The following is a 27,039-nucleotide window of genomic DNA, read 5'->3' as shown; positions in this document are numbered from 1 at the left end:
CCTGGTATTTAATGTCCCTTTAAGACCCTCCTACTGTTCGTGAAGTTTGACTGACCACACCCACTATTTGATGTGATTTGGAGGGTGTGTGCGGGTGGAGGGGTTTTGGGGGGTGGTGGTTGAGTTCCGAACAAAAAATCTCCTGCGCTTCGATGTTTCGCTAGACACGGTTACGTAGTCCAGTCTTTAGTTAAAGGCAAAGCTCAAAGTCTTGCAGCCCTCCTCAGAACAATGGATGTTCGTATAGCTTACCAACCTAGTGCATTACCAAATGGTAAAGCTTTATTAAAAGTGAAATAAAAGCAATAGTCCTACTCACAAGCTAGCTTAGGTACAGACTTTTCTAGCAGTAAAGCTGGATTACTTGGCATCTACAGGCAGGACTTGATGACAAGAGGATCGGATGATACCCTGAAAGGCTGATGCGTTTCTGGGGGGCACCTCTTTCTTCAGAGCCTAGGCGGTCTGTGGTTAAGTCCTACCTGTAGATGCCAAGTGATCTAGCTTTACTGCCAGAAAATTCTGTACCTAAGCTCGCTTGTGAGTAGGACTATTGCTTTTATTTCACTTTTAATAAAGTTTTTACATTTGGTAATACACTAGGTCGGTGCACCCTCCTTCTTTTCTTTTTCTTTGTGGTTGAGTTCCAGCTCCTATTGTTTGAGAAAAAAAGCCCTGAAACTTAAGGAGTAGCCAATCTGTGTGCAGCCAGATATGCCATCTAAAAGGCTGTCCCTGGATGCAAACTACCTGTGTCTGGGGTCGGTCAGAAGCTCAATTTGCATGTAACTATTTGGATGAGTTGTTAAATGTAATCAGCAGTGATTCCGAGGATTGATTTGTGCAGAGTAGAAATCTGATAGCCACCACTGCTAGTCCTGGCTGTTCTTACGCACTGTGTGCATTCAGCATTTAGTTCTGCCAGCAGGAATCCATTGATACACGTCCTTAAATGCCCTCACATGGTCAACAGAATGTGGCCTTAAAGGGCAGCTATCATTAAATAAATGTTCTTCCTGAGGCACAATGACATATTCATATTTAGCTTTTACTGCATATCTAATTTTATTTTACATTTTATCTCACCAGCACATTTTCTTATGATTCCTCTTTGGTTATAGTAGTAATCAGAAAGTGACAGCTGTGAAGTCTGGAATAAATTATACCAGTGGATGGACAATACATTGCTTTACTTCCTAGCAGATGGCATTTTCCAGAAAAATTATGACTGTAATAGATAAAAGGTGCCCTTTGGTGCTTTCTTAGAGTGGAGCATTGGCACCATCATAATTTGGATCCCCAGCTAGATTACAGGAGGATGCTTTCAAGCTGGTGCAAAGACAGGTGAATAAACAAGTCCATTTCTTCATGTCAATAAATTGCACACACATGGGGAGAGATTTTACTAAAACTGGAGCACTCAGAATCTGGCACAGCTGTACATTGTAGCCAATCAGCTTCTAACTTCACCTTGTTCAATTAGGCTCTGGCAATGAAACATGGACACCGATTGTTTTCTATGCAGAGCTGCACCAGATTTTAGTAAATAACCCCCACAGTTACTAAATCTCAGACCTGCTCCTGTAACCAATAGCAGTGTCAAAGCAGACTCAAAACAAGAAATGTGCAAAAAAAAATGCATAATCACGTCAGAATGGGCTACCCAGTTACTTGCCTGATTGTGTACAAGCTAGAAAGGATCCTTACTGCAGGCTAGAGGTTTGGAAGCAATACAAATTATGGTTGGGTCTCAAATATATCATTGTACCACAGGAAGAAATACTGTAAATAGCCTCTACTGTGATTCAGTGGCGACTGGTGCTCCACCCGGTAGGGGGCTCATGTGGTCGGGCTTTCAATTGGCGCCAGAGCACTGAGAGATCGCTCTGGGTGGCCATCTCCCGAGTCCCGGATCTTCCTGTATATCCTCCCCCTGCCTGGCCAAGACCATCGTTCTCCTCTCGGCCAACCGCGCTCTTTTTGGTTCCTGTTTGGCAAGGAGGAAAAGCAGGAAGACAATAACGAACATTAATTCGCTATTTTCACACAACTGGGTGGGCACTGCGCCTCAAGCCCACCCTTTTTTAAAACAATTAGAGCCTCAAGCTGCATGCAGATTAGGGTTCGGGAGCATGGATTAAGGGGGCGGCGCCCCTCTGTCCTGTATTGAGTGGCAGACACTGCTGTGATTGTCCTCCTTTAACTCCCACAAGGAACAACTCTTCTTACCATGCTTTTTGGTGCAGTCACCTATAGTGTGAAAATAAAAACATACTTCTGTATATAATTATAATTGTTAGTGATTTTTACACAACTGATACAGACTTTTGGAGTCTTTTTACCCAGCATCAAGACTCCACCTCTTCCATGTAGATCCAATAGATTCCTATCTTAGATACTTAGATTTGCAGGGGCCAGAAGGAATTGTTATGCCAGGTGGATAAGTGTACTAAGAGGAAAAATCTTTAGGGAGGCAGGCAATACAGAATCCAATCTCCACATTGGGAACCACTGATCGGGTGCTTTGCATCTTTAAACACACATTTCTGTAACCACCCAAAATGATACAGCATGCCAGTTTATAATGTGCTTTCTATAAAGCTCTACACACCAGTAATGAATTGTCCAGTTGATAATTAAATAGTCAAGCCAGAAAGAAAAAAATCTTATCATAAAACATTGTATTTTTTATTTATTTCTGTCTACATTGCTCCAGCCCATGGTACCAATACCAATTTTGCATAATGGTTACTAACCTATAAAAATAACTAAGTTAACCCAGTCATTCATTGTGTTCTAAAGAACAATAGATTAAGATTACTATGTGTTGCACAGTTCAAAGTTAAGCTTTTATTTTCTTTGAAATTAAAAAAATAAATATTTTGTTATTAAATAGTGAAATGCATTCTAAGTAATGAGTACATACTAGTTATGTTGATTGGAATACCATCATAGAGACAACCATGTATCATTCAAACGAAGGTTATCTTGTATTGTTTGCTCAACAGTGGCAGAAAAATTTAGCTACTGTAAATTGTTTAAAAAGGCAAAAAGGTTTACAACAAACATTAGAACTAAACCTAGTTTGTTCTAATGAGTGACGTTCTATTACCAAAATGTGATTCAAAGTCTTTCTGTAAATCTCTGGCAGAATAATAATTTGCCTAAGCCTGCCTTCAGTACTATACCACAGTGCTAATGTCATCAGCTTCATCAGGTTTTTTTTGCCTGCTCGGCAGGGACTTCAAGTATTCTAGATGTCTTCTTGCATCCTCCTGGTTTTGCCGTACATAGTATACCACATAGGAAATCACCATGGTGAACCAGCCAAACATAGTGACCAACATGGCATAGTCTGTTGTCCGTTTGGGAAGATTACAAAGGTCGGCATCATTAGCATTAGTCAGAAATGCCCTTCCTGCATGTTCGTCCAGTACAGCTGTTTTGCAGATGACATTGCTGGCAGTCTCATGGTTAGATGCCATGCTCCGAAGAACTTGCTGTAGAGTACAGTCACAATGCCAAGGGTTGTTGGCAATCCGGGCCCTGGCCTTCAAGTTATTAAAAGCATTTTTATGAACACTTACAATCTGGTTATCTGACAAGTCCAGTGTCTGCAAGGTCTCTGCAACTCCTTTAAAAGAGTGTTCATCTATAAATTCAATAGCGTTTTTGGATAGGTTGAGAACTTTCAGCTGATGGAGATCTTTGAAAATCTCATTAGGAATCGAGGTTATCTGATTGGAGTCTAGATAGAGTAAAACAGTTTCAGGGGGAATGTCTCTAGGTATTTCCTTGAGATTGGCATTACTACAGCTGACATTTAAGCCTCCGTGAAGAGAGCAAAGGCAGCCTTTGGGACACATACTGGCAGAATGAAAACACAGTATCATCAGAACAAAGCTTTGTAGGAGCAGACACATGGAGAGAGAGCGTGTTAGCCACAGGTCTACCAAATTCATGCTTGGATGTCAGCATAATAACATGACTACTCCTCATTTACCCAAAAGAAGCAGTAAAGGATGCCCCAGAGCAAATCCGCACCTTCATTGTTTTATATTTCACAGAAAAGGTAACTGGGGTGAACATCAGCTCACGCGAAGTATCTGAAACACAGAAAAAAGGACTGATAAATATAATTGTTATTCTTGTATACAATAAAGAGGAAAAAATGCATGCAAATGTATAACCTTAGGCAGCTATATAGTTAAAGAGACAGTGAGGTTGATTTTTCTAAACCTAGAGAGTGCAAAAGCTGGTGCAGCTGTGCATGGTAGCCTCCAACTTCAGCTTGTTAAATTATGAATTAAAAAATCTGGAAGCCGATTGGTTTCCATGCAGAGTTGCACCAGATTTTGCACTCTCCAGTCATAGTAAATCAACCTCAATATCACCAGAAATTACCGGTGAGGCCTTGTACACACGACCGAACATGTCCACTGAAACTGGTCCGTCGGACCAGTTTCCGCGGACATGTTCGGTCGTGTGTAGGGCCGACCGGACAGTTTCCCGGCCTAGCAGACAGGTTTCCAGCGGACAAAAGTTTCTTAGCATGCTAAGAAACTTGTCCGCTGTAAGCCTGTCCGTCGGACATGTCCGATGGTCAGTATGACTCATCGGACATGTCCGCTGGCCCGAAATCCCACGCATGCGTCCAAGTGATTCGACGCATGCGTGGAAGCATTGAACTTCCTGGTGCGCGCACGTCGCGGCGTCATCGTCGTCGCCGCCACGTCACCACTTATTCTGTCCGTGGGGAATTTGGTCTGATGGTGTGTACATACATCAGACCAAATGATCCCAGCGGACATGTCCGATGAAAACGGTCCGCAGACCGCTTTCATCGGACATGTCTGGTCGTCTGTACGAGGCCTCAAAGCACAGAAAAATCAAATATGTTTGAATTGTGCAGTGTTTTCCTTTACATTTTTATTTACTTGCAATATGCCTTTGAACACCCTAGCACAGCCCCTTTCTCTTCTGGGAGTGTCTTTGAATTACTGTCTGTACTGGCACAGCTTTTCCACCCCTCTCATCACCTCTGTACATAACCTTTTATGTAGCAGCTGGGAGAGAAGCAACTGTGAATATTATAAAGTTTCACTTAAACAAGAGATCTGACTCTCCTTTAATTGGGACCTCTAAGATGACAGGGATCAACAGAAGCCTCATAGCTTTTACAGCTAAATTACAGTATGTTCATGAATGACAGTACATGCACCTATAATCCTATGAGAATTTATTTGTTGAAATGTATGGTTTGGTGACAGGGTCTCTTTAAATATTGCACAAGCCATGCCTGTGGTCACAACACAGACTGTAAAGTAACTTTATTCATTAGGGCTTCACAATTTCACATTTGTTTTGGTTGACTGGCCCTTTAACTTTAATGTACTAATTCTGGTTGAACACTGGTCAGTTGAGTCACCCAGTAGTTGTTCAGGTCATCTGGAGACTTTGTTAGTAAGATATCTGCGCCACAGCCATTATGAGATAGTCTTTCTCTCACGCTTAAATCTATTAACTTGTTCACATGTTTTACATTACAAAGAATGCATCAGAAAGGTTAAAGCAGTTAAAATGTTGTTCCAAACATGTTATACTTACCTCCACTGTGCAGTTCGTTTTGCACAGAGTGGCCCCGATCCACGTCTTCTGGGGTCCCTCGCCGGCTGTCTCTGGTCCTCCCCGCAATTACTAACCACAGTAATGCGAGAGCTTGCATGGTGGTGAGTAATTGCGGGCCCGCTCCCGTGATACAGCGAGCGGCCATAGCCGCTCACTGTATCACTCAGCCCTGCCCCTCGGGGCGCTGCATCACTGGATGTGATTGACAGCTGCTCTCAATCCATCCGCTCTAGCCAATCAGCGGCCAGGCTGAGCGGCGAAGAGGATCTCGGGACCGCGCGGGACTTTGGACGGGTCAGGTAAGTAAAGCGGGGGCTCGGGGGGGCCGGCAACATCAGATGTTTTTTCACCTTAATGCATAGATTGCATTAAGGTGATTTTTTTATTTTTTCATTTACAACTCCTTTAAGACCCTCTTGCTTAGTTTTGCAATGGATTTAACCCCCCTGACGGTAAACCCGAGCGTGACTCGGGGTTGGTTTTACATGTTAGGATCGGTAAACCCGAGTCACGCTCAGGCTGGACGGGCTTACCTTTCGCTGGATCCACAGGCTTGGTTTACTCACCTTGTCCCTGGATCCAGCGATGCCACCCGCTGTGTGAGCGAGCGGGACCTCCTCGCTCGATTCACAGTCCCCGTGTGACGCCGATCTCCGTTCCCTGCGACGTTACGACGCACGGGGACGGAGAACGGCGCCAAATTCAAAAAAGTAAACAAACACATTACATACAGTATACTGTAATCTTATAGATTACAGTACTGTATGTAAAAAATACACACCCCCCTTGTCCCTAGTGGTCTGCCCAGTGCCCTGCATGTACTTTTATATAATAAAAAATGTAATTTCTGCCTAAAAACTGTAGATTGTCCAAAAGTGTCCCTTTATGTCAAAAATGGTTTTAGATCAGCTAGAAAACAGCGATAATAAATTATAATCACTTGCAGAAATGTGCGATAGCGATTTGCGGGAAAATTCGTCATAAAAAAAATAAAATAATGACAGCGACAATTCTGCAACTGCAAATTTCAGTGATTTTGAGTTGATTACATTATTGAATAATTTTTATTATAATTATATTATTATTTGTTATAATTATTTATAATTATTTATTATATTATAATTTATAATTTTGTTTTAAAAAAAAAAATCATACCCGGGATGCCTACAAGACTCTTGCTTGGTCAGATTTAAGTGAGTTATTTCTAAAAATTACAGGCCTACAGTATAAAACGCCAATTTCCTTGCAAAATAAATGTACCGCTTTTGGTACGTAATTCCAGACAGAATCATACCGCCAGGGAGGTTAATAGAATATAGATGCAGCAATTTTAGCAAGCTGTTTTTATCACTGGATTAAAGCATAAAAGGCGGATAATCCAACCACCTGAGAATCATATTTTAAATAGCAATGACAATTTCTATTTATAATCCTGTTGTATTTTTTTTATTACATTTTTTATTTAAAGGTGTTGCACAGGTACAATGAAAAGACAACTTCTCATATCATACAATCAATGTCAAGTGTATAAAGCACAACCAAAACTTTGTGTTATATTGCAAAAGACCGGGGCAAGTTCAAAGTGCAATAAGAAAAACAAAACGATTGTATATAGATGTATAGAACCCTTCATTCAGGTTGTGCTTGTTTGGGGGAGGATATCCCTAAATTTCCAGAGATATCTACCACACCGTAGAAGAAATTCTAAGGCTTCATGAACACGGGACGTTTTTACAATCTCTCCTGAATGATTTAACTTCACAGATAGTAACCCACATTTAAAACGTCAGTTTTGCTGCGTTTACATGCCACGTTTTGTCGTGTTTGCATTTAGAAGCGTTTAAACCCTTTTTTTTTAAATAGGCTAAAACGTAAAACGCCTATAAACGAAACGCGGCTAAACGCGCTTAGAAGCGTTTGGCGCTTGAAATGCCTCTAAACTCAGCGTCTGAACTCATTTTTTTGCTTTCCAAAAAAACCCTCAAAATTCAACTGCCTAGAAACGACTATATACAACCCTGTGTACATGCACTGATAAGATAACACTGAATGAGTTTAGGGGCAGTTGAAAAAAAGTGTCCAACTGCCTCTGAATGTCCGTTTAGCAGCGGCAGTGTACATGGGGCATAAAACGGGGTATGTAACACATATCTGTGCATACCAAGTTGCTTCTGAACAAGCACATGCAACTGATGCTGGTGTACATGCATGTAGACAGGAAGTGGCTGAAAAAGCTGGGAGAGATACTTATAAGAATGTAAAGAAAAACCTGTAAAAAACTTTATGGTATACAAGTAGGTTTAAGTTTGAATCTATAAATAATAATATTTGTTTCCTCAATGATTTAACTGTTCTTCTGACTTTATCACTATTTATTCTGTCAGACAAACCCAGCACTTACCGTATTTTATGGCGTATAAGACGACTTTCTGGATGCAAAAAAATGCATCCAAAGTCGGGGGTCGTCTTATACGCCGGGTACGGTCTCCGTGCTGCTGCGAGCTGCTGCGAGCGTCAATGATTTAAAAGACGCTCCTTCTCCTCAGTGTGTTCAAATTGTGAAGAGGTGGGCGTGTTTTATGTAAATAAAGCATGACCCCACGTAAATGACGCTTTGAATGAACGGCGCATGCGCCGTCCGTGGACGTATCCCAGTGCGCATGCTCCAAATTACGCCGCAAAGACTTATTGGTTTCGACGTGAGCGTAAATTACGCCCAGCCCCATTCACGGACGACTTACGCAAACGACGTAAAAAAAATAAAATTCGACACGGTTCCGACGTCCATACTTACATTGGCTGCGCCATCTTTTTGGTGGAATATCTTTAGGCCTGAAAACGCCTTACGTAAATGGCGTATCTTTACTGCGACGGGCCAGCGTACGTTCGTGAATAGGCGTATCTCGCTGATTTACGCATTCTAGGCGTAAATCAGCGTACACGCCCCTAGCGGCTGGCGTAAATAGACAGCTAAGATACGACGGCGCCGGCGGTCGTATCTTAGCTAGATTTAAGTGTATCTCAATTTGAGAATACACTTAAATATACAACGGCGCAGATTCAGAGTTACAACGGCGTATCTACTGATACGCCGGCGTAACTCTACCTGAATCTGGCTAATAGTGTGGTAGCATGAAAATAAAAATTGATTTTTGAATTGTCTCCATTGCTCAATATCCTAGTAATCTTGCTTCATATGTGACAATATTGTTTTCACAAAGCCTGTTATGTTTTATTATGAAAAGGAACGAAACACAAGAATTCAGTGTTGCAAGGTTCTGTTATGCTTGCATTTACAGCATGCAGAAATATTGTGTTTGGTCACGAGGAAGCCATATGGATTTATGAAGCTTCCAAATGTTTGTTCTAGTTAATTAAATTCCAGTGATGACAGTAATGTTCTTCTTTATGTTTCTTCACCATGTGCTCAAAAGATATTAGACAGACACATTAGTTCCACAGTTCAATGCACTTTGATCAATATTTGCATATGCATTTTTCTTGCTCCTTTCGAAAACCTGTCATATAACCCAATGTTCATAAATGATAGCTGGATTAACTAAGGGCCTTGGAATACTGCCACCTGCTAGCAACCAATGGTACTACAAGGGTGACTTCACCTATCTATTTACAGAAAATCCAATTCAGTACTGATGATGCAAGAAATGTAAATACATTTAGACGCAAATTATAAATCTGCTGAAGAGGTGAAGGTAACACCATGGGCAAAATAAAAATAAATAACATACTGCATAGAAACTAATCAACTTCCAGGTTTTATTGCCAAAGCTTAATTCTGAGAGCACCAGTTTTATAGGTGTGTTTTCTCTTAATATTAAAAAAGAATTAAATAGTGTTTTTGGTTTGTGGCACTCAGATGCAGTGCAGTTTTGCTTTTAAAATTGAAGGGTGGGGATTATCATATCATACCTCATAATAGAAAAAGGAACACCTTTTACCACAAAGTATGTAGGCACCCATGCCACACCCCCAGCTTCATGGACTTTGAACATTTATAACAAAAAAAACAGAACCAAAAAACCTTAAAAGCACACCTGCATGCATCCCTGCGTGCTTAGAAGTAAACAAATTAAACTCCTGTTGCAGAATGCATTCATTTATTGTAATAAAATTGACTTTTTTTTCTGCATTTCCACCTCTCCTGGTGATGAAGCCAATGCCTCCCAGTGGCCTCCTAGGAAAGCTACATTACCAGTGTCTACCAGAGAGCTCTCCTAGTTAAAGCAGTTTAGCGCTATCCCCTAAGGAGCTGCTGAATTTTGGGTCCACTTATAGTCTGCAAAGCCAGGCAACACTGATTTTCTAACTCGCATCCAGACACAAGCAAACAGTCCATGGGCTTGTTTTTAGGATTTATTGGGGTTTCAACTTAGATAGCGTAAAATGGGTTATAGGATTCCCAACGTGACTTGAAGAATGACAAAGTAAAACCCTCCTAGGAGTTTGCTGCCCCCTGAGTGGATTTTTAGCAAAGTCCCAACTTAAAGGAGCTCTTGGTCCCCTTAATGAAAAATACCAGCCCACCTGGCTACAGCATCTGATCCCAAAGCAAGGGACTGGGTAAAAAATAAAATGTCCATAGGGATGGGGAGGTACTCAGACTGTACTTGTCCTGCAGCTATGGATAGAGCTGCTTTCAGGCCTTCTGCTGGGCTGGTTCCCTTCCAGGCTATGCAGGCTGTCCTTCCCCAGTGGACTTCAGGACAGTGGAACTCCCTCTGTCAGCTTCCCTCCTTCCTCCAACCTCCATCCTGGTGGCAGAACCCCCCTTCTCCGGAGCCTCCTCCCAGGGTACACAGCAGCACCTCTACCATCCATCTTCCATCAGACTCCCCTGTTGGCCAGACTCTTTAATATTTTATATAGCCAGATTCTTATAAATATTCAGATCAGCAACCTTCTGGCCTCTGCCCACTAGCTTCTAGAAACGTCTCCAAGCCTGCAAAGCCCACCAGCCTAACCTAACGTAAATCCTCTGACTCACACCCAGGCTTCTAACAAGCCTCTAGCTACACTGAACAACTATGTACACAAGAGGGTGCTACACAGTATTAACCTCCCTGTCGGTATTCCCGAGTGTGGCTCAGGGTTAAATTTCAGTACCATTAGCGGTAACCCCGAGTCACACTCAGGATTGCATTGCAGAATTCTGGTGCAGTGTACTTACCTTGTCACCTAGATCCTACAATATCCCGTGGCTGTGTCCTCCGCCGCATGGGGGCAGAGCCCGGCGGCAAATTTAAGTACACAAAACATAACACATACAGTACACTGTAATCTTACAGATTACAGTACTATATCAAATCATTTCACATCCCCTTTGTCCCTAGTGCTTTGCCCAGTGCTCTGCATGCACTTTTATATTATATATACTGTTCTTTCTGCCTGGAAACTTGAGATTGTCCATGACTCTTGGGATTATCCCTGGTTCCAGGAATTCAGCCTAAGTGAAGCCAGACTACTTGTTATGTGTAGTTAGTTGGGCATCCCTCCATCCCCCCTCTTCATTCCTTGCTTCTCCTGGTCTTTCCTTTTTTCTGTCTTTGTCTGCTATCCCTTTTTTTCTGTCAGAGTGACTTTTTTCTGACGTTGGTGATTTCCCGGAGGACGGTCTGGGGGGTATTGAGTCCTTATTGGGCATTCTTCTGGGGCGGGTGGGCTTCAGCCCTTTAGCACAGCAAGTTTCCTGTGGGGGTGCTTGGGGGCGGGGGGCCCATTGCGCCCGTCCGCTGGTGGGTTTGGGACATCTGTGGCTGTCCCGGGGGGTTCACTGGTAATGCAGTTTATGACGTGTCTTGGGGGGGATTTGCTCCCCTTCTATATGCACTACAGGTTATCCACTCTTTTGTTTTATTTTGTTTTTCTTATTTGGTCTGTATCCTGTGTTTGGATAGCCTGTGCGCATTGTTTTTTGTAAAATTTATGTTTGTTGTATCTTATTCTGTAATCTTGCTTTAAGACGATGTCATGTCTTTGCAATTTATTATTTGTCACTCTGTATCTTGTTCTTTTTCAAAAATAAAAATCTTTTGGAAGAGATTGTCCATGGCAACCAAAAAGTGTCCCTTTACGTCAAAAGTGGTTTTAGACCAGCTAGAAAACAGCGATAGTGAATTGGAACACTTGCAGAATTGAGCGATAGTGAATAGTGAGGAAATTGAAGAAGGTATTGAAGAAAAAAAAATTATTACATACTGTCACCAGAGCAGTGCAGTGCCACCATCCAGATGAGGGACAGTTCGGAACTATAGGAATACTGACATTGGGCTTCCTGAAATCTACTGTCAAGCTCAAATCCAAACGTCTCCTTTCTGTTTGTGCATCAAGGCTTTATTTTTGAATTTACCTTGCCAACAGTTGAGTGCAATTTTTCCTTGCCCTCTGGGCAGTCAGTGAGGTTATGATAGTTCATTGTTAAACTGTGACAGGTGGGTTCACACTACTAAAATCCAATTTTGAACAGATTTTAAGTGCAATTACTGTATTTAGTGCAACGTGGTTGCCTTTTGGATGTGCTTTGCACATTCTATGGGGCCAAAATTATGCTGAAATCTTACCAAAGTAGTACAAGGCCCTTTTACAAAATCATGCTGTGCTGAGTTACATTGATGTGAATAGGCATCATTGAAAACAATGCGATTTTCATTGTCATGTGATTCTGTGCGATTGAAATTGCATCTGAAATCACATTATTGTGAACCAGTCCTTAAGCTTATCTAAGACCAAAAATTTAACCAATCCCTGGTTACTAGTTCTTAGTGTAGTAGCTGCATTTGATTTATTTTTCATGATTCTCTTGCTTTATTCTTTTTTATTTCACTTCCTGTTCCTGGGTGGCTACATCACTCATCCACTGTATCTATAAGGAGAGCCTCAATTGTCACCCTGCTCTTCTGATATGGGCTACAAGCATGCCCATATTCTTAATCTCCATTACATAAGGGGCAGGGCAATCGGCAGTTTACAGAAGATCGCTAGGAAGGAAGTTAATCCTTGGGGCAGCTCACAGAAAGTGACAAGAACGTTGCATTTCTGCCAAGATATGTTTCAAGAGAAATCAATAGGTGTCAACTTTGAAACGCCAATTGACCTTTAACATTTTACAGTTTTAAGAATTGGCCTTGACCAAAACATACAAAATTACACAATACACGTATTCTGTCTGCAGATAACCACCCTGGAAGTAAGAAACAGTCAAATACACTAACAGTGGCAGACAGGTGCACTGAAGCTAACTATATGCTTGTAGGATTTCATGTTTCTATCATGTACACCATACTAAGGAAATGCAGCATAGATGAATGATTTTAATCTCCCCTGCGCCTTAGAAATATTTCATATTTGTTAACACTGACAAGTATCTGATTCATTTGGAAGGCCACATAATAAAACAAAATGAATAGTGAAGGCTTAAATGGAAAGTGCAAAACATCTATTTAGTGATTTGTAAAGGTAGGTACTACAAAAAGCATTGCATACACTGCATGACCCATATTTATATTTTAGGACTTATAACTGTCTTGGTTATATGAAATAAATCTGTATAAAGCGGGCAATACACTAGGCAATCAGATTTTGCAATTCCTGTGCAATGTCCTTCAGATTTACCAAAAGTATAAAATATGAGGACAAACCTAAATGCAATAGTTTTAATTTGTATCTAATCAGGCAGACCCTTGTACTCAGGGCTATGACAAGGGGTGGGCGGGAGGGTCTTTTGCGCGGGCACAGTGAAGCAAAGGGGCAAATAATGGATGCAGGCTGGTACACCCATTTTACGGCATTTAGTAATAGTGGGTGAGGGGGGGGGGGGGGCGCAATTCTGCATCCTTGCCCTGGGTGCTGAAAGGCCCTGTCCCGGTACTGCTTGTATTACACAGTTGAAGGTAGATCTAAAGAAGATTGTACAATATTGTTCGGCTGCATTGGGCTGTTTTGCTTAATGTATTCCCAATGAAGGGGCAAGGCAATCTGCCTCATTTCTTCTTAAAAAAAAATTTAATTTTTTTCCTCGCAGTGCACCCCAACATGCTATAATGCACTACAGCTCATGTTTATATAATATATAAAAAAATGGGAACAAAAAGTAAAAGATGCACATGCTCATTAAACTGTACATATGCTTACCAGTGTGCTATGGTGTGAAAACATATATGAGCTTAGAAAAAAATAAAAGATATATATATACAGTACAGACCAAAAGTTTGGACACACCTTCTCATTCAAAGAGTTTTCTTTATTTTCATGACTATGAAAATTGTAGATTCACACTGAAGGCATCAAAACTATGAATTAACACAGTGGAGGTGTATACACATTTTTCTGCATCCACTGAAGTTAACACTTTGACAGAAACATCTTCTGATGAGAAGGGTTTAAGAAAACCGCCATGCATGTTCACTGCTGTTAGCTAAAGAAGTAGAAATAGACCTCGGTTTTGTCAAAACTTTGGAAGTTGTTCTTGTGTTCATTAAAATATTGATTAAAATCTTACTTACAAAAGTTGTGTACTCATTTATGCTGAGCACTGCGTCTTAACAGTTTTCCCAACCTAAGGGACAGATACCAGGAAGTAATGGAAACATTTTTTATAGAACACACTGGTGGCTGACAGAAAGCAAATGTGGATATTCACAAAGTAGAAAAAGCCAAAAAAGCCCATAATGCCATGCAGTGCGAAAACAAAAACACCATGGACAATGCACCAGGTGCGTGCACCTTCTTGTCCATTTGTTTTTTCTAGTATCAATTGAATTATCCCATCTATGGAGGGCTGCATCCGCCTAACATCTGGAATTGCTGCTGTCCTTTCTGCTTCCCACCATAGAGGACATCATAGCGCTGGAAGGGATTGCTAGCTTGTGTGTATTTACACTGGTGGCTGAGGTAAGTCCTGGCCTAGAAGACAGAGAAAGCATTTTCTTTTCTGCAACAGGGGTAGGTTAAAGCGGTGATCCATCCAAAAGTGAAACTTTTGCTTATCTTCGGCCCCCCCTCCCCGATGCCACATTTGACATCTTTTAGGGGGAGGGGAAAATGGGTACCTGTTTTTGACAAGTACTTCACTGCCAGTTTCCCTTTTGACAAATGGCTCCAAAAATAGGCTGGGGTGCCGACATTGTGGGCTCCCTGGACAGGTAAGTGTCCTTATATTAAAAGTCAGCAGCTACAGTATTGTAGCTGCTGACTTCCCCCCCCCCCCCAGGGCGGATCACTGCTTTCATGTTGTATTGGTACATCCGAAAGCTAGAATTTAGAGAAAAATTTGAACTTAGCCTATAAATCAATTTTTAATAAATTCTAAATTCTAAATGTTTCTTATGGTATTTTTCTGCCATCTTAAAATACTCTCCATAAGCTCCCTAATTTGTTCTTTTCCCCCTAACTTCCTGTTGTTTGGAATGAGCGGTGCACGTTCATTGCGGCCATGTGCACTGCTTTATGCACAATACACATCCCATAGTCCAGGGATCTGCAATTAGCGGACCTCCAGCTGTTGCCAAACTACAAGTCCCATGAGGCATAGCGAGACTGACGGCATCAAGCATGACACCCAGAGGCAGAGGCATGATGGGACTTGTAGTTTAGCAACAGCTGGAGGTCCGCTAATTGCTTATCCCTGCCATAGTCCATAGTCCCTAATCCATCCCAGGAGCAAGCAAGAGAGGTTGGCTACATCTTTATATACAGTGGGACCATGGAGAATGAACATCAGCCTCTAACAGGAAGTCAGACCACAACAGCAATAAAAAGTAATTTGAAGATTTGGAGGAGGCCAAGAGCAATAGAAGTTTAAAAAAAAAAAAGAATTTAGTGTCTCCATAAGGTCGGCTCAGACTATGTGTTGTCTCTGTCTATATTCTGAATGCAGAAAAGCATATGTAATAGAAGAGTTACACTATTTAAAAATGATCCTTTGTCCAGAGAATTATGTGTGTCTATGAGGCTCTGGCTTGTGGCACAGTAATTCAAGTGAATTTTGTATGTACAAGGACTGTAGCATATGTGTGAGGTTTATAGGACAAGTATGCTTACAAGTTATTTTACAATTTTCATTTAAGCCACTCCAATAAATAAATTCAATAAATTGTATGCACGAGTCAGTACCTAAAATGTTTGTCCTATTTTCTCATTCATTTTAGCTCAAATGTCACCTTTATTTCTTCTGATCGTTGGTCACAGCAGGGGAGAAGAATAGATTCTAGAGATGAAACATCATGGGACATATTATCTTTGCCACCATACGGTCCGTTGCTGCCAGATTTTATGCTATATTCTCTGTCAATTTGGGTAGACATGCAACATACCGGTAGCTCTCTCAAAGTGCAAAATAATTATTTACAGTGTTTCATTGTTATAGGAATGCAGAGAAAAATCAAAGTAGTTTTAGCCGCAAACTCAGTGTTTCTGTATTAATACCAGTATGAAAAGAAAGGGGGCGCTACAGGTAATAAAATACCTTAATAAACAAAAGTATATCCAGATAAGTTATTAAATAATTAATAATCAGCAAACAGTAATTAATCATAAATGGTGATAATAATATTAGTAGTAATAATGTCCATCACAGTGCAAACTCCCAATTGGGAGATATATTAAACCAATATTGTGCAGAAAAAGTCCATAAATAAAGTTGATAGTATGCTGATGCTTAAGAGATAATTCCTCTTAATCAATAAAAGTTTCCACCTCCACCAAAAGGAGAAAGCAATCAGCGCAAAAAGTGCTCAAGGGTGGCACCTTAGATGTTGACCAATTTAATTAAAAAGAGGTCAATATAGGCATAACGCATAAACCATGCATAAACCATGGATTCCAGGCGCAGCTCTTGTTCACTTGATTCCACCAAACTCCACATCACATGAAGTAAACTAGAAAGAAAAACCGCCATAGAATAATATCGTTTTATTTAAAATGTATAAAAACAGACAGCGCCAAGTGGCCCCTTACTTTAGTTGGTGCCTTTCCCCGGCACTGAGGCAGATCAGCGTTGAATGTGCGAGTGGAGAGATGGTTCCACGGTCAGGAAGCCTGCAAAGCAGCGTGCGTTCCACCTCTCAGGTTACGATGAAGTACGATGATTGTGCGTGACCAGGCGCCTCGACGTACGTTTCGTGTTACCACGTCGTCAGGAAGCACTTTTTGCGGTGATTGCTTTCTCTTTTTGGTGGAGGTGGAAACTTTTATTGATTACGAGGAATTATCCTTCAAGCACCAGCATACTATCAACTTTATGGACTTTTTTTGCACAATATTGGTTTAATATATCTCCCAATTGGGAGTTCGCACTGTGATGGACATTATTACTACTAATATTATTATCACCATTTATGATTAATTACTGTTTGCTGATTATTAATTATTTAATAACTTATCTGGATATACTATTGTTTATTAAGGTATTTTATTACCTGTAGTGCCCCCTTTCTTTTCACATATTCACATTGTTACAGTTTACTGCAATTTTGGGGAGCTGCTCAGGAATATTATTCACTTATTATTTATATATTTGGCGCGAGAGTTTACCCCCCATATTAATACCAGTAGCCTAATAGGTCTCTTTAGATAAAGCCAAAGCTAAAAACTTTTAATATATTGATGCTTACTAATCTTTAGATGTGGTGGCTGCATTCGTTTTTTCCCCCTTTGTATTTGCCTGGTGATCTGGCCAGAAACACACCTCATGTATGCCTCCACTCTGGATGAAGGAGCACGGGGGGCACAATAGACAGCAGCATTGTCAATGGGGGGGGGGCAATGTTAGATTTAACAGCAGATTTAGATACAATAAAAAAATGTTGGCTAATCTTCAGCTCACACTGCAGTTACACAAGCAGTTCCAGCAACAGCTTTTTTTTTTTCTTTTGAGTTAAAGGTATTAAATAAATAATTAGAAGGTGATACAGTGGAACCTTGGTTTTTACGAGTAACGTGGTTAACGAGCATTTTGAATAACAAGCAACTTTTTTTTTTAATTCTGACTCGGTCTACGAGTGTCGTCTCACAAAAATAGCAGAATTCAAGCTAATGGGGTGTGCAGTACCATATTTGACCAGAGGTGCGGGGGTGCCGATGACACTCTGTTCGGAAATACTAGGAATCACTCAGAATTACTCTGTTCCCAAGTGTTTCTGAAACTTTCTGAGGGTTTCCAAGATCAGCCGAGCTGTCCCAGAGTAATTCCGAGGCTCTTCAGTGCCCACCCCACATCTGGCCACATGCAGTATTGCATGCCATAAAATTCAATGCTGAACAAATTATCTTTGTTTCCATTGACATCTATGGGAAAACTTGCTTTGATATGCGAGTGCTTTGGATTACAAGCATTCTCAAGGAACGGATTATGATCGTAATCCAAGGTTCCACTGTAATTGTAAGCACCCCTGTGAGTGATGAATGGTTTGTCTCATCCCTGTAACTGATATATCTGGAAGAGAGCTTATTCTTTTGAAAAACAAGACTTAGTGGCCAGATCACCAGGTTGAAAATAAAGGAAAGAAAGCCTAAACAAGAAAACAAATGTGGCCACCAAATCTTAGAACTGGTAAGCTGCAATAAAATAAATGATTGCTATTGGATTTAATACCACTTTCAAATAAAAACAAAAGTGGCATTAAACCACTTTCTACATGCAGCAACTGGCAAGTCACACTGTTGTCTGTATTCAATAATGTAAAGTGTAATAACGTATGGAAAAGAATCATGAGTCATCTGTCATCATCGTTCTGACTGCTATAAACTGGTGATAGGGGAAATCACAGGTGTTAGGCACATCAATCCTCTTTGTACAGTCGTAATAAATTGGAACTAAAATATCTCTTATACTGCGTTAAAAACAATTTACTTAGATGATATATATTGATTTCAAATGACGAAGTGCAATTTGGAGCTGGTGTGACAAGAGACAAGACATAAGTAAATGTAATACTGTAGGTCACAGCCTAGGGCATTTTAGGGTGTAGCATACTGATTTTCACATCATTACCTCAACACATTTTGTAAGAATTAAATACACTATATTACCAAAAGTATTGGGACACTTGCCTTTACATGCACATGAACTTTAATGGCATTCCAGTCTTAGTCCGTAGGGTTAAGTATTGAGTTGTCCCACCCTTTGCAGCTATAACAGCTTCAACTCTTCTAGGAAGGCTGTCCACAAGGTTTAGGAGTATGTCTATGGTAATTTTTGACTATTCTTCCAGAAGCGCATTTGTGAGGTCAGACACTGATGTTGAAGGAGAAGGCCTGGCTCGCAGGATCCACTCTAATTAATTTCAAAGGTGTTCTATTGGGTTCAGATCAGGACTATGTGCAGGCTAGTCAAGTTCCTACACCTTAAACTCTCCCATCCATGTCTTTATGGACCTTGCTTTATGCACTGGTGCGCAGTTTATCTATTTCCAGTTATGGTTTCTGTGCTTAGACACTGCCCTGACGGGTCAGTATTTGGCGCATTATAAATCTATTAAATCAATCAATCAATCAGTCATGTTGAAACAGGAAGCGACTACCCCCAAACTGCTCCCACAACATTGGGAGCATGAAATTGTCCAAAATGTCTTGGTATGCTGATGCCTGAGAGCTGAATTTACACTGCAGCCGCTCAAGCTTTAGCTCAAGTTTTAGCTCATTTTAGCAGTGTTTTACCGCTGTTAGAGCGGCGCATTGACACCGCTATTCCAGCGGTAGCGGGGTGCTTTTAACCCCCATTCCATGGGCAGGGGCAGTCTGGGAGCGGTGTATACACTACTCCTAAACCACCCCAAAGATGCTGCTTGCAGGACTTTTTCTAATGTCCTGCAAGCGCACTGCTCCAGTGTGAAAAAAATTAAGGCTTTCACACAGGTGGCAGGGGAGGCAGTTTTCAGACACTTTACAGGTGCTATTTCTAGCGTTAAACCACCTGAAAACAGCCCCAGTATGAAAGGGGTCTAAGATTTCCCAACCCCTGAAAAAAAACACTGTCACGCCCCCTTAAAGGATAATTATACAAACAATATATTAATTAAACCCACAAGTGTTTTTTTTTTACCACTACTATTCCTTTATATTGGCTTTTGAATATACATCAATTTAAAAGTTGGAAGAAAGATTTAGCACTGGGAAACAGTTTTCGAATGATAAGAAGTGCATTTTATATACAACTATATACAGTACAGACCAAAAGTTTGGACACATCTTCTCATTCAAAGAGTTTTCTTTATTTTCATGACTATGAAAATTGTAGATTCACACTGAAGGCATCAAAACTATGAAGTAACACATGTGGAATTATACATAACAAAAAAGTGTGAAACAACTGAAAATATATTTAATATTCTAGGTTCTTCAAAGTAGCCACCTTTTGCAGCAGACACATCTCTAGAACTGGTAAGAGGAGACTGTGTGAATCAGGCCTTCATGGTAGAATATCTGCTAGGAAACCACTGCTAAAGAAAGGCAACAAGCAGAAGAGACTTGTTTGGGCTAAAGAACACAAGGAATGGACATTAGACCAGTGGAAATCTGTGCTTTGGTCTGATGAGTCCAAACTTGAGATCTTTGGTTCCAACCCCCGTGTCTTTGTGCGACGCAGAAAAGGTGAACGGATGGACTCTACATGCCTGGTTCCCACCGTGAAGCATGGAGGAGGAGGTGTGATGGTGTGGGGGTGCTTTGCTGGTGACACTGTTGGGGATTTATTCAAAATTGAAGGCATACTGAACCAGCATGGCTACCACAGCATCTTGCAGCGGCATGCTATTCCATCCGGTTTGCGTTTAGTTGGACCATCATTTATTTTTCAACAGGACAATGACCCCAAACACACCTCCAGGCTGTGTAAGGGCTATTTGACCAAGAAGGAGAGTGATGGGGTGCTGCACCAGGTGACTACCTCTTGAAGCTCATCAATAGAATGCCAAGAGTGTGCAAAGCAGTAATCAAAGCAAAAGGTGGCTACTTTGAAGAACCTAGAATATGAAATATATTTTCAGTTGTTTCACACTTTTTTGTTATGTATAAATCCACATGTGTTCATTCATAGTTTTCATGCCTTCAGTGTGAATCTACAATTTTCATAGTCATGAAAATAAAGAAAACTCTTTGAATGAGAAGGTGTGTCCAAACTTTTGGTCTGTACTGTAGATCAGACTGACATGAGGGACAAGTGAGGAGGAAAGAGGGACTTTGTTTCAAATCAGGGACAGTGCCTCGAAATCAGGGACAGTTGGGAGCTATGCCGATGCTTAGGACTCTCTCTCTTGCTTTCTTTGCGGTGGAAGCCTGCTGCTGTGTGAAAAGGCTTACTGTTGGCAAAAGTTCTAAGGGCTATTTGTTTATTTCAGAAAACCTATTAGTAGATACAAAATAAATAAAAACACACAAATTCAGTGTGAAACTCAGCGCTAAAACCCAAGGACTGCAACGTGGTGTATGGCACCCATGGATAGTGTTAATTATGTTATTATGTAAAAAAATTAAATCTTTAGAAGAAAAATTAATAAAAGATAAGAAAGTCACTCCTGGTAAAAAAAAAGTCTAAAGCCCTGTACACGCGATCGGTTTGTCTGATGAAGACCGATAGACTGTTTTCATCGGACAAACCGATTGTGTATGGGCCCCATCGGTTTGTTTTATATCGGTGAAAAAAAACAGAACATGTTTTACATTTTTCCTATGGATAAAAAAACGATCGTCTGTGTGGAAGTCCATCGGTCTAAAATCCATGCATGCTCAGAATAAAGTCGTTGCATGCTCGGAAGCATTAAACTTTTTTTCAGCACGTCGTAGTGTTTTACGTCACCGTGTTTTGGCACGGTCGGATTTATGACTGATGACTGTAGGCAAGACTGATGAAAGTCAGCTTTATCGGATATCCGACGAAAAAATCCATCGGACTAGATTCCATCAGACATCCGATCGTGTGTACGAGGCTTAAGGGGTAAACCCTATCAGAAAATTTCTGTAGTATTGGCTGCTGGTGATGGTGATGCTGCTTCAGGTGCTGGCTGGGGACCCAGAGACTGTTAAAACAAGAGAGCAAGGAAAAAAAGGAGAGAAGCGCCAAACCACTATGCCTCCAAAACGCATTTTGATTGGCCAAACACTCTGGTAGGCGGCACCCAGGCTGACAGCTCCAGAATACCTCCATGCTCAGAGACGGAGCTGGTGTCTTTCCAAGTCCCATCGAGCCTACAGCTACAGCTGATACTCGACGCTGGTGGCAGACATTATAGGATCCACTGGTGGATTCTTCCACCGTTGCACCTGGCAAGCCCTCACCCACTGAGCACTATGTGAGTGGATTTTATACTGTTGTTATTTTTTAACCATTCATTACAATGATGCTGCACTAGAAGTGGATTGGCACGTCTCTCCTTTTTTTTCCTGGCCAACCTATTAGTACACATCTTGTTACCTGGGTTTAGTTAGTGGTTGGATAAGCAGATATTTAGTTTTGTTTTAAGCTATGGACTTGGCCCACTTGCACTGAAACTGTTTGTTTATTACCTTGCAAAATAAAAGTGTAGGACAAACTTGCGTACAGTGGAACCTTGGTTTATGAGTAACGCGGTTAACGAACGTTTTGAATAACGAGCAACTTTCTTTTTTTAATTCTGACTCAGTTCGAGCAGAATTCAAGCTAATGGGGTGTGCAGTACCGCATTTGGCCCGGAGGAGGGGGGGCACCGGTGACACTCGGAACCACTCAGAATCACTCAGAAATACTCGTAAATACTCAGTTACCAAGTGTTTCCAAACCTTTCCGACAGTTTCCGAGATCAGCCGAGCTGTCCCCGAGTATTTCTGAGACCTTCCAGCGCCCCCCCCACCTCTGGCCATGCGGTATTGCATGCCATAGAAGTCAATGCGGAACAAATTATCTTTGTTTCTATTGACTTCTATGGGGAAACTCGCTTTAATATGCAAGTGCTTTGGATTACAAGCATTCTCCTGGAACGGTTTATGCTCGTAATGCAATGTTCCACTGTATACTGTTCCTGGGTGTCTGTGTATGCCTATTTGTATCAATCTGTATGTATTGTATTGTTTTCCTGTAACTGTAAGTAGTTTGTATATGCATAATTTTTGTTTTGTAAAAGCACATTAACACATCGTACTACTGGGTCAGTCGCTTAGACTTTACTGCTATAATTAAAGCGGGGTTCCACCTGCAATTTTTTTTTTAAAGTCAGGAGCTACAAACACTGTAGGTGCTGACTTTTACTAAGGACACTTACCTGTCCTACTTGCCCGCAATGTCAGCTGCCCCAAGTCCGATCCCTTGATGCTAGCAGCCGTGAAGCTAGAAGCCGTGCGGCTTCACTGGCCGTTTCCTACTGCGTATGCGCGAGCCGAGTGGCTCTTTGTGAATGTGCCGGCTGCTCTCTGGGATACACACAGTTCCCAGAGGGCAGTACGCCCCATTCACAGGAAGACACCACAAGAGGACGGAGGAAGAAGACCCACCGCGGAAGATTTTTTTTTTCACGTTTTTTTAGGATTTTTGCAAAAAAAAAATTCAGGGTGGAACTCCACTTTAAGACAAAGACCTGAAAAAAATTGCACTGTTTGCCATTTAAAAGCAAAATAATAGAAAAAAATATTAAACATCCAAATATTTTGAATGAATAATATTCTACCAGTATTGAGCAGTAATCATCACCATTTCACCAAGTCATTTCTTACATAGGACAAGGATGCTCCTAATCTCTAAAATCTGACAGTATTTTAGGACCTTTATTTGCCAAACAGATGGGTAAACTAAGTAGAGCAAACATCGAGCAGGTTTTACTCATATGCTTCAGTGGAAGCAATTAACTACTAGATGGATGACACATACGACATTTAAATTATGATTGGCCTTGCCCACTTTACAGTAAATTGGGAAGAGTGGTGCTTCTACTAATCTTTTATGATGCATTTCCTCCATGCCTCACCCCCCTCTTACCTTCGTCTTGGACTGTAGTGCAAAAATATGGAATTAAAATTGTCAAAATAAATCCACAATCAATCACCAAGCTGAACAGTCTTGTTTTTTTTCAAACTCACAGTATTTTACTGTATCTAAATTCTGGAGCAACCAACTGCCCGATGAACTGTGTCAACATGCTTTGTGTTGATGGCATCAATTCAAGATACTTCCTTTGCCGCGTACACATGATCGGAAATTCCAACAAGAAAACCGTGTTTTTTTCTGACGGAATGTTGGCTCAAACTTGTGATGCATACACACAGTTGAGTAGAATTATAGGGGTCTGATAATGTTGAGTATATATATATATATATATATATATATATATATATATATATATATATATATTTATTTATTTATTTATATGAGTCTATCACTTTAAGAATTTGTAAATACACTTTCTTGCTGTTTTCTCTAGACATAGAGGTTTTCAGTCTATGATGACCTTCAGCGCCAGATAAGAAGCAGCAGCTCCCTTTTTGCTCAGAGAAATTGACAGCCTTATCTAGCTGGAATTATCCAGTGCTGTCATGGTGGCGCCCATGTTTTCTTTCACTTTCTATCAGTCACCCATTTAACTGTTCCCTTGCTACTTAGAAGATATGAATGCTGATTGGACTAAACTATACAATCACACCTATCTCACACCTAGAATATACTTGATACACGCCCATATCTTATGCATATTCATACGTATAAATTGTATAACCCTTATGCCGCGTACACACGAACCGTTAATCTGATGAAAACGGTCAGACGAACCGATCGTGTGTGGGCCCCATCGTTTTTTTTCCCATCGGTGAAAAAACGTAGAACCTGTTTTAAAATGATCTGATGGTTAAAAAAACGATGGAAAAAAACGATCGTCTGTGGGGAAATCCATCGGTTAAAAATCAACGCATGCTCAGAATCAAGTAGACATGCCCTCAAAAATTCACTCTTTTACTCGCATTTTGCGAGTATAATTTTTTCCAGAGCGGGTGAGGATCAGGAGTGAACCAGGCTGACAGTTTTCTGGCTGGAGCGATCAGCCAGGAAACTGTCAGGCGGCAGGTGGAGTAGGACACCTTAAAGCGGGAGTTCACCCATTTGCGTTTTTTTTCTCTTTTCCCCATAGCTGGATGCTCGTTTTGTCTAGGGGAATCGGCTATTTGTTTTAAAATATGAGCAGTACTTACCCGTTTTCGAGATGCATCTTCTCCGTCGCTTCCGGGTATGGGTCTTCGGGAGCGGGCGTTCCTTCTTGATTGACAGTCTTCCGAGAGGCTTCCGACGGTCGCATCCATCGCGTCACTAGTAGTCGAAAGAAGCCGAACGTCGGTGCGGCTCTATACTGCGCCTGCGCACCGACGTTCGGCTTCTTTCGGAAAATCGTGACGCGATGGATGCGACCGTCGGAAGCCTCTCGGAAGACTGTCAATCAAGAAGGAACGCCCAGTCCCGCAGCCCATACCCGGAAGCGACGGAGAGGATGCATCTCGTAAACGGGTAAGTATGGATCATATTTTAAAACAAATAGCCGATTCCCCTAGACAAAACGAGCATCCATCTAGGGGGAAAATGTGTTCTCCATGGGTGAACCTCCGCTTTAATTGAAGGACAATACAGTGTCCCGCAATGACAGTCTGGGAACAGGGGTGGACCGAGCCGCCATAGCGCTGGCTCTGGCTCTGCTTCCACCTCTTCCACCTACTACTGATCACAGCGATGGGGCACTGTAATGCTGCAAGCGATGGGGCACTGTAAGGCTGCAAGTGATGGGGCACTGTAAGGCTGCAAGTGATGGGGCACTGTAAGGCTGCAAGTGATGGGGCACCGTAAGGCTGCAGTGATGGGGCACAGTAAGGCTGCAAGTGATGGGGCACAGTAAGGCTGCAAGTGATAGGGCACAGTAAGGCTGCAAGTGATGGGGCACTGTAATGTTGCAAGTGATTGTGATGGGGCACAGTAATGCTGCAAGTGATGGGTCACAGTAAGGCTGCAAGTGATGGGGCACAGTAATGCTGCAAGTGATGGGGCACTGTAATGCTGCATTGATGGGGCACTGTAATGCTGCATTGATGGGGCACAGTAAGGCTGCATTGATGGGGCACAGTAAGGCTGCATTGATGGGGCACACTGAGGCTGCGTTCACGGGCACAGTGAGGCTGCACAGATGGGTACTGATATGCTTTATGTTACTTTTGTTAATATTTATTTCTGGAACGTAATTCTGTTTAAAATATTTAACAGTGTAATTTCATGAGATAATTTACAAGGTCGTGTTTAGGGGCGGACTTAGGGGTGGGGCAGGGGAAGTGTTGGTTGGGGCAACTGGTGGCGAGTAACTCTTAAGGCCTGGCTAGTGGCTCAGGACTTGAAATTTTTAGCCCTGAAGTAGACGCATGCTCAGAAGCATTGAACTTAATTTTTCTCAGCACGTCGTTGTGTTTTACGTCACCACGTTCTGACACGATCGTTTTTTTAACTGATGGTGTGTAGGCAAGACTGATGAAAGTCAGCTTCATCGGATATCTGATGAAAAAATCCATCAGACCGTTTTCATCGGGTGAACCAATCGTGTGTACAGGGCATAAGATGCAAGCTCAGAAACACTCTCACTTTACTGCCTTACTCACAACTGTGTACTGTGTTTCTCCACTGCAGTGTCTGTAATTAAAGCACCTACCTAATAATCTTAAATTTTGGACTCACTGTCTCATCACAAAAAGGTCTTCATTGAGACCCCCAAATCAGATTTAACACGGTCACACAAATCTTGTCGGAAATTCCGACCGTCAAGAACGCAGTGACGTACAACACGCATGACAAGCCGAGATCAATGAAGTTCAATAGGCAGTTCGGTTCTTCTGCTTGATTCTGAGCATGCATGTTTTTTTGGACGTCGGAATTGCAAACAGATGAGCGGATTTTCCGATAGGAACTTTTTCCGTCGGAAAAATAGAGAACTTGCTCTCAATGTTTTGTTGGCGGAAGTTCCGACAGCAAAAGTCCGATGGAGCATACACACGGTCAGAATGTCTGACCAAAAGCTCACATCGGACTTTTATTGTCGGAATTTTCAATCGCGTGTATGCGGCATTAGACTATTTGGAATGTTTGACAGGTGCATTTGACCTGCAGTTGATCTTCTTCTTCTTACCTGCATTTTCAAAGGAGGGTTCAGCAATGAAGCCTCCATAATCTCCCATGTAAAAATGTTCTTTACAAAGGCAAATATTAAGACAAGTTAAAGGGTCACTAAAGGAAACATTTTTTTTAGCTGAAATGACTGTTTAAAGGGCATAGAGACATAATAGTTAACTGATTCCTTTTAAAAATGATTAAAAATAGATAAAAAAAACAATCATATAATGTGCCTGCAGTGTAGTTTCGTTTTTGCTGTTGTTTGCTGGTTCTCTGATGTACAGAGAGCCACTAGAGGGCAGTCA

The 27,039-nt window shown here is 41.4% G+C and overlaps 1 protein-coding gene across 2 annotated transcripts in view; it reads right to left on the bottom strand.

Moving 5' to 3' along the window:
- Positions 1-2,664: 2,664 nt before the first annotated feature.
- LRRC3B (leucine rich repeat containing 3B) overlaps positions 2,665-27,039 on the bottom strand; it is a 246,918-nt gene continuing 222,543 nt past the window's right edge. For both annotated transcript variants that reach the window (XM_040353016.1, XM_040353017.1), the window contains exon 2: positions 2,665-4,106. In XM_040353016.1, coding sequence (XP_040208950.1) covers positions 3,183-3,962 — 780 coding nt within the window. In that variant the 5' untranslated portion in view covers positions 3,963-4,106 and the 3' untranslated portion in view covers positions 2,665-3,182. The remainder of the gene's footprint in view (positions 4,107-27,039) is intronic.

The sequence above is a fragment of the Rana temporaria genome, chromosome 5, assembly GCF_905171775.1.
Source record: "Rana temporaria chromosome 5, aRanTem1.1, whole genome shotgun sequence".
Taxonomy (NCBI): domain Eukaryota; kingdom Metazoa; phylum Chordata; class Amphibia; order Anura; family Ranidae; genus Rana; species Rana temporaria.
This window is presented reverse-complemented; position numbering and strand designations above follow the sequence as displayed.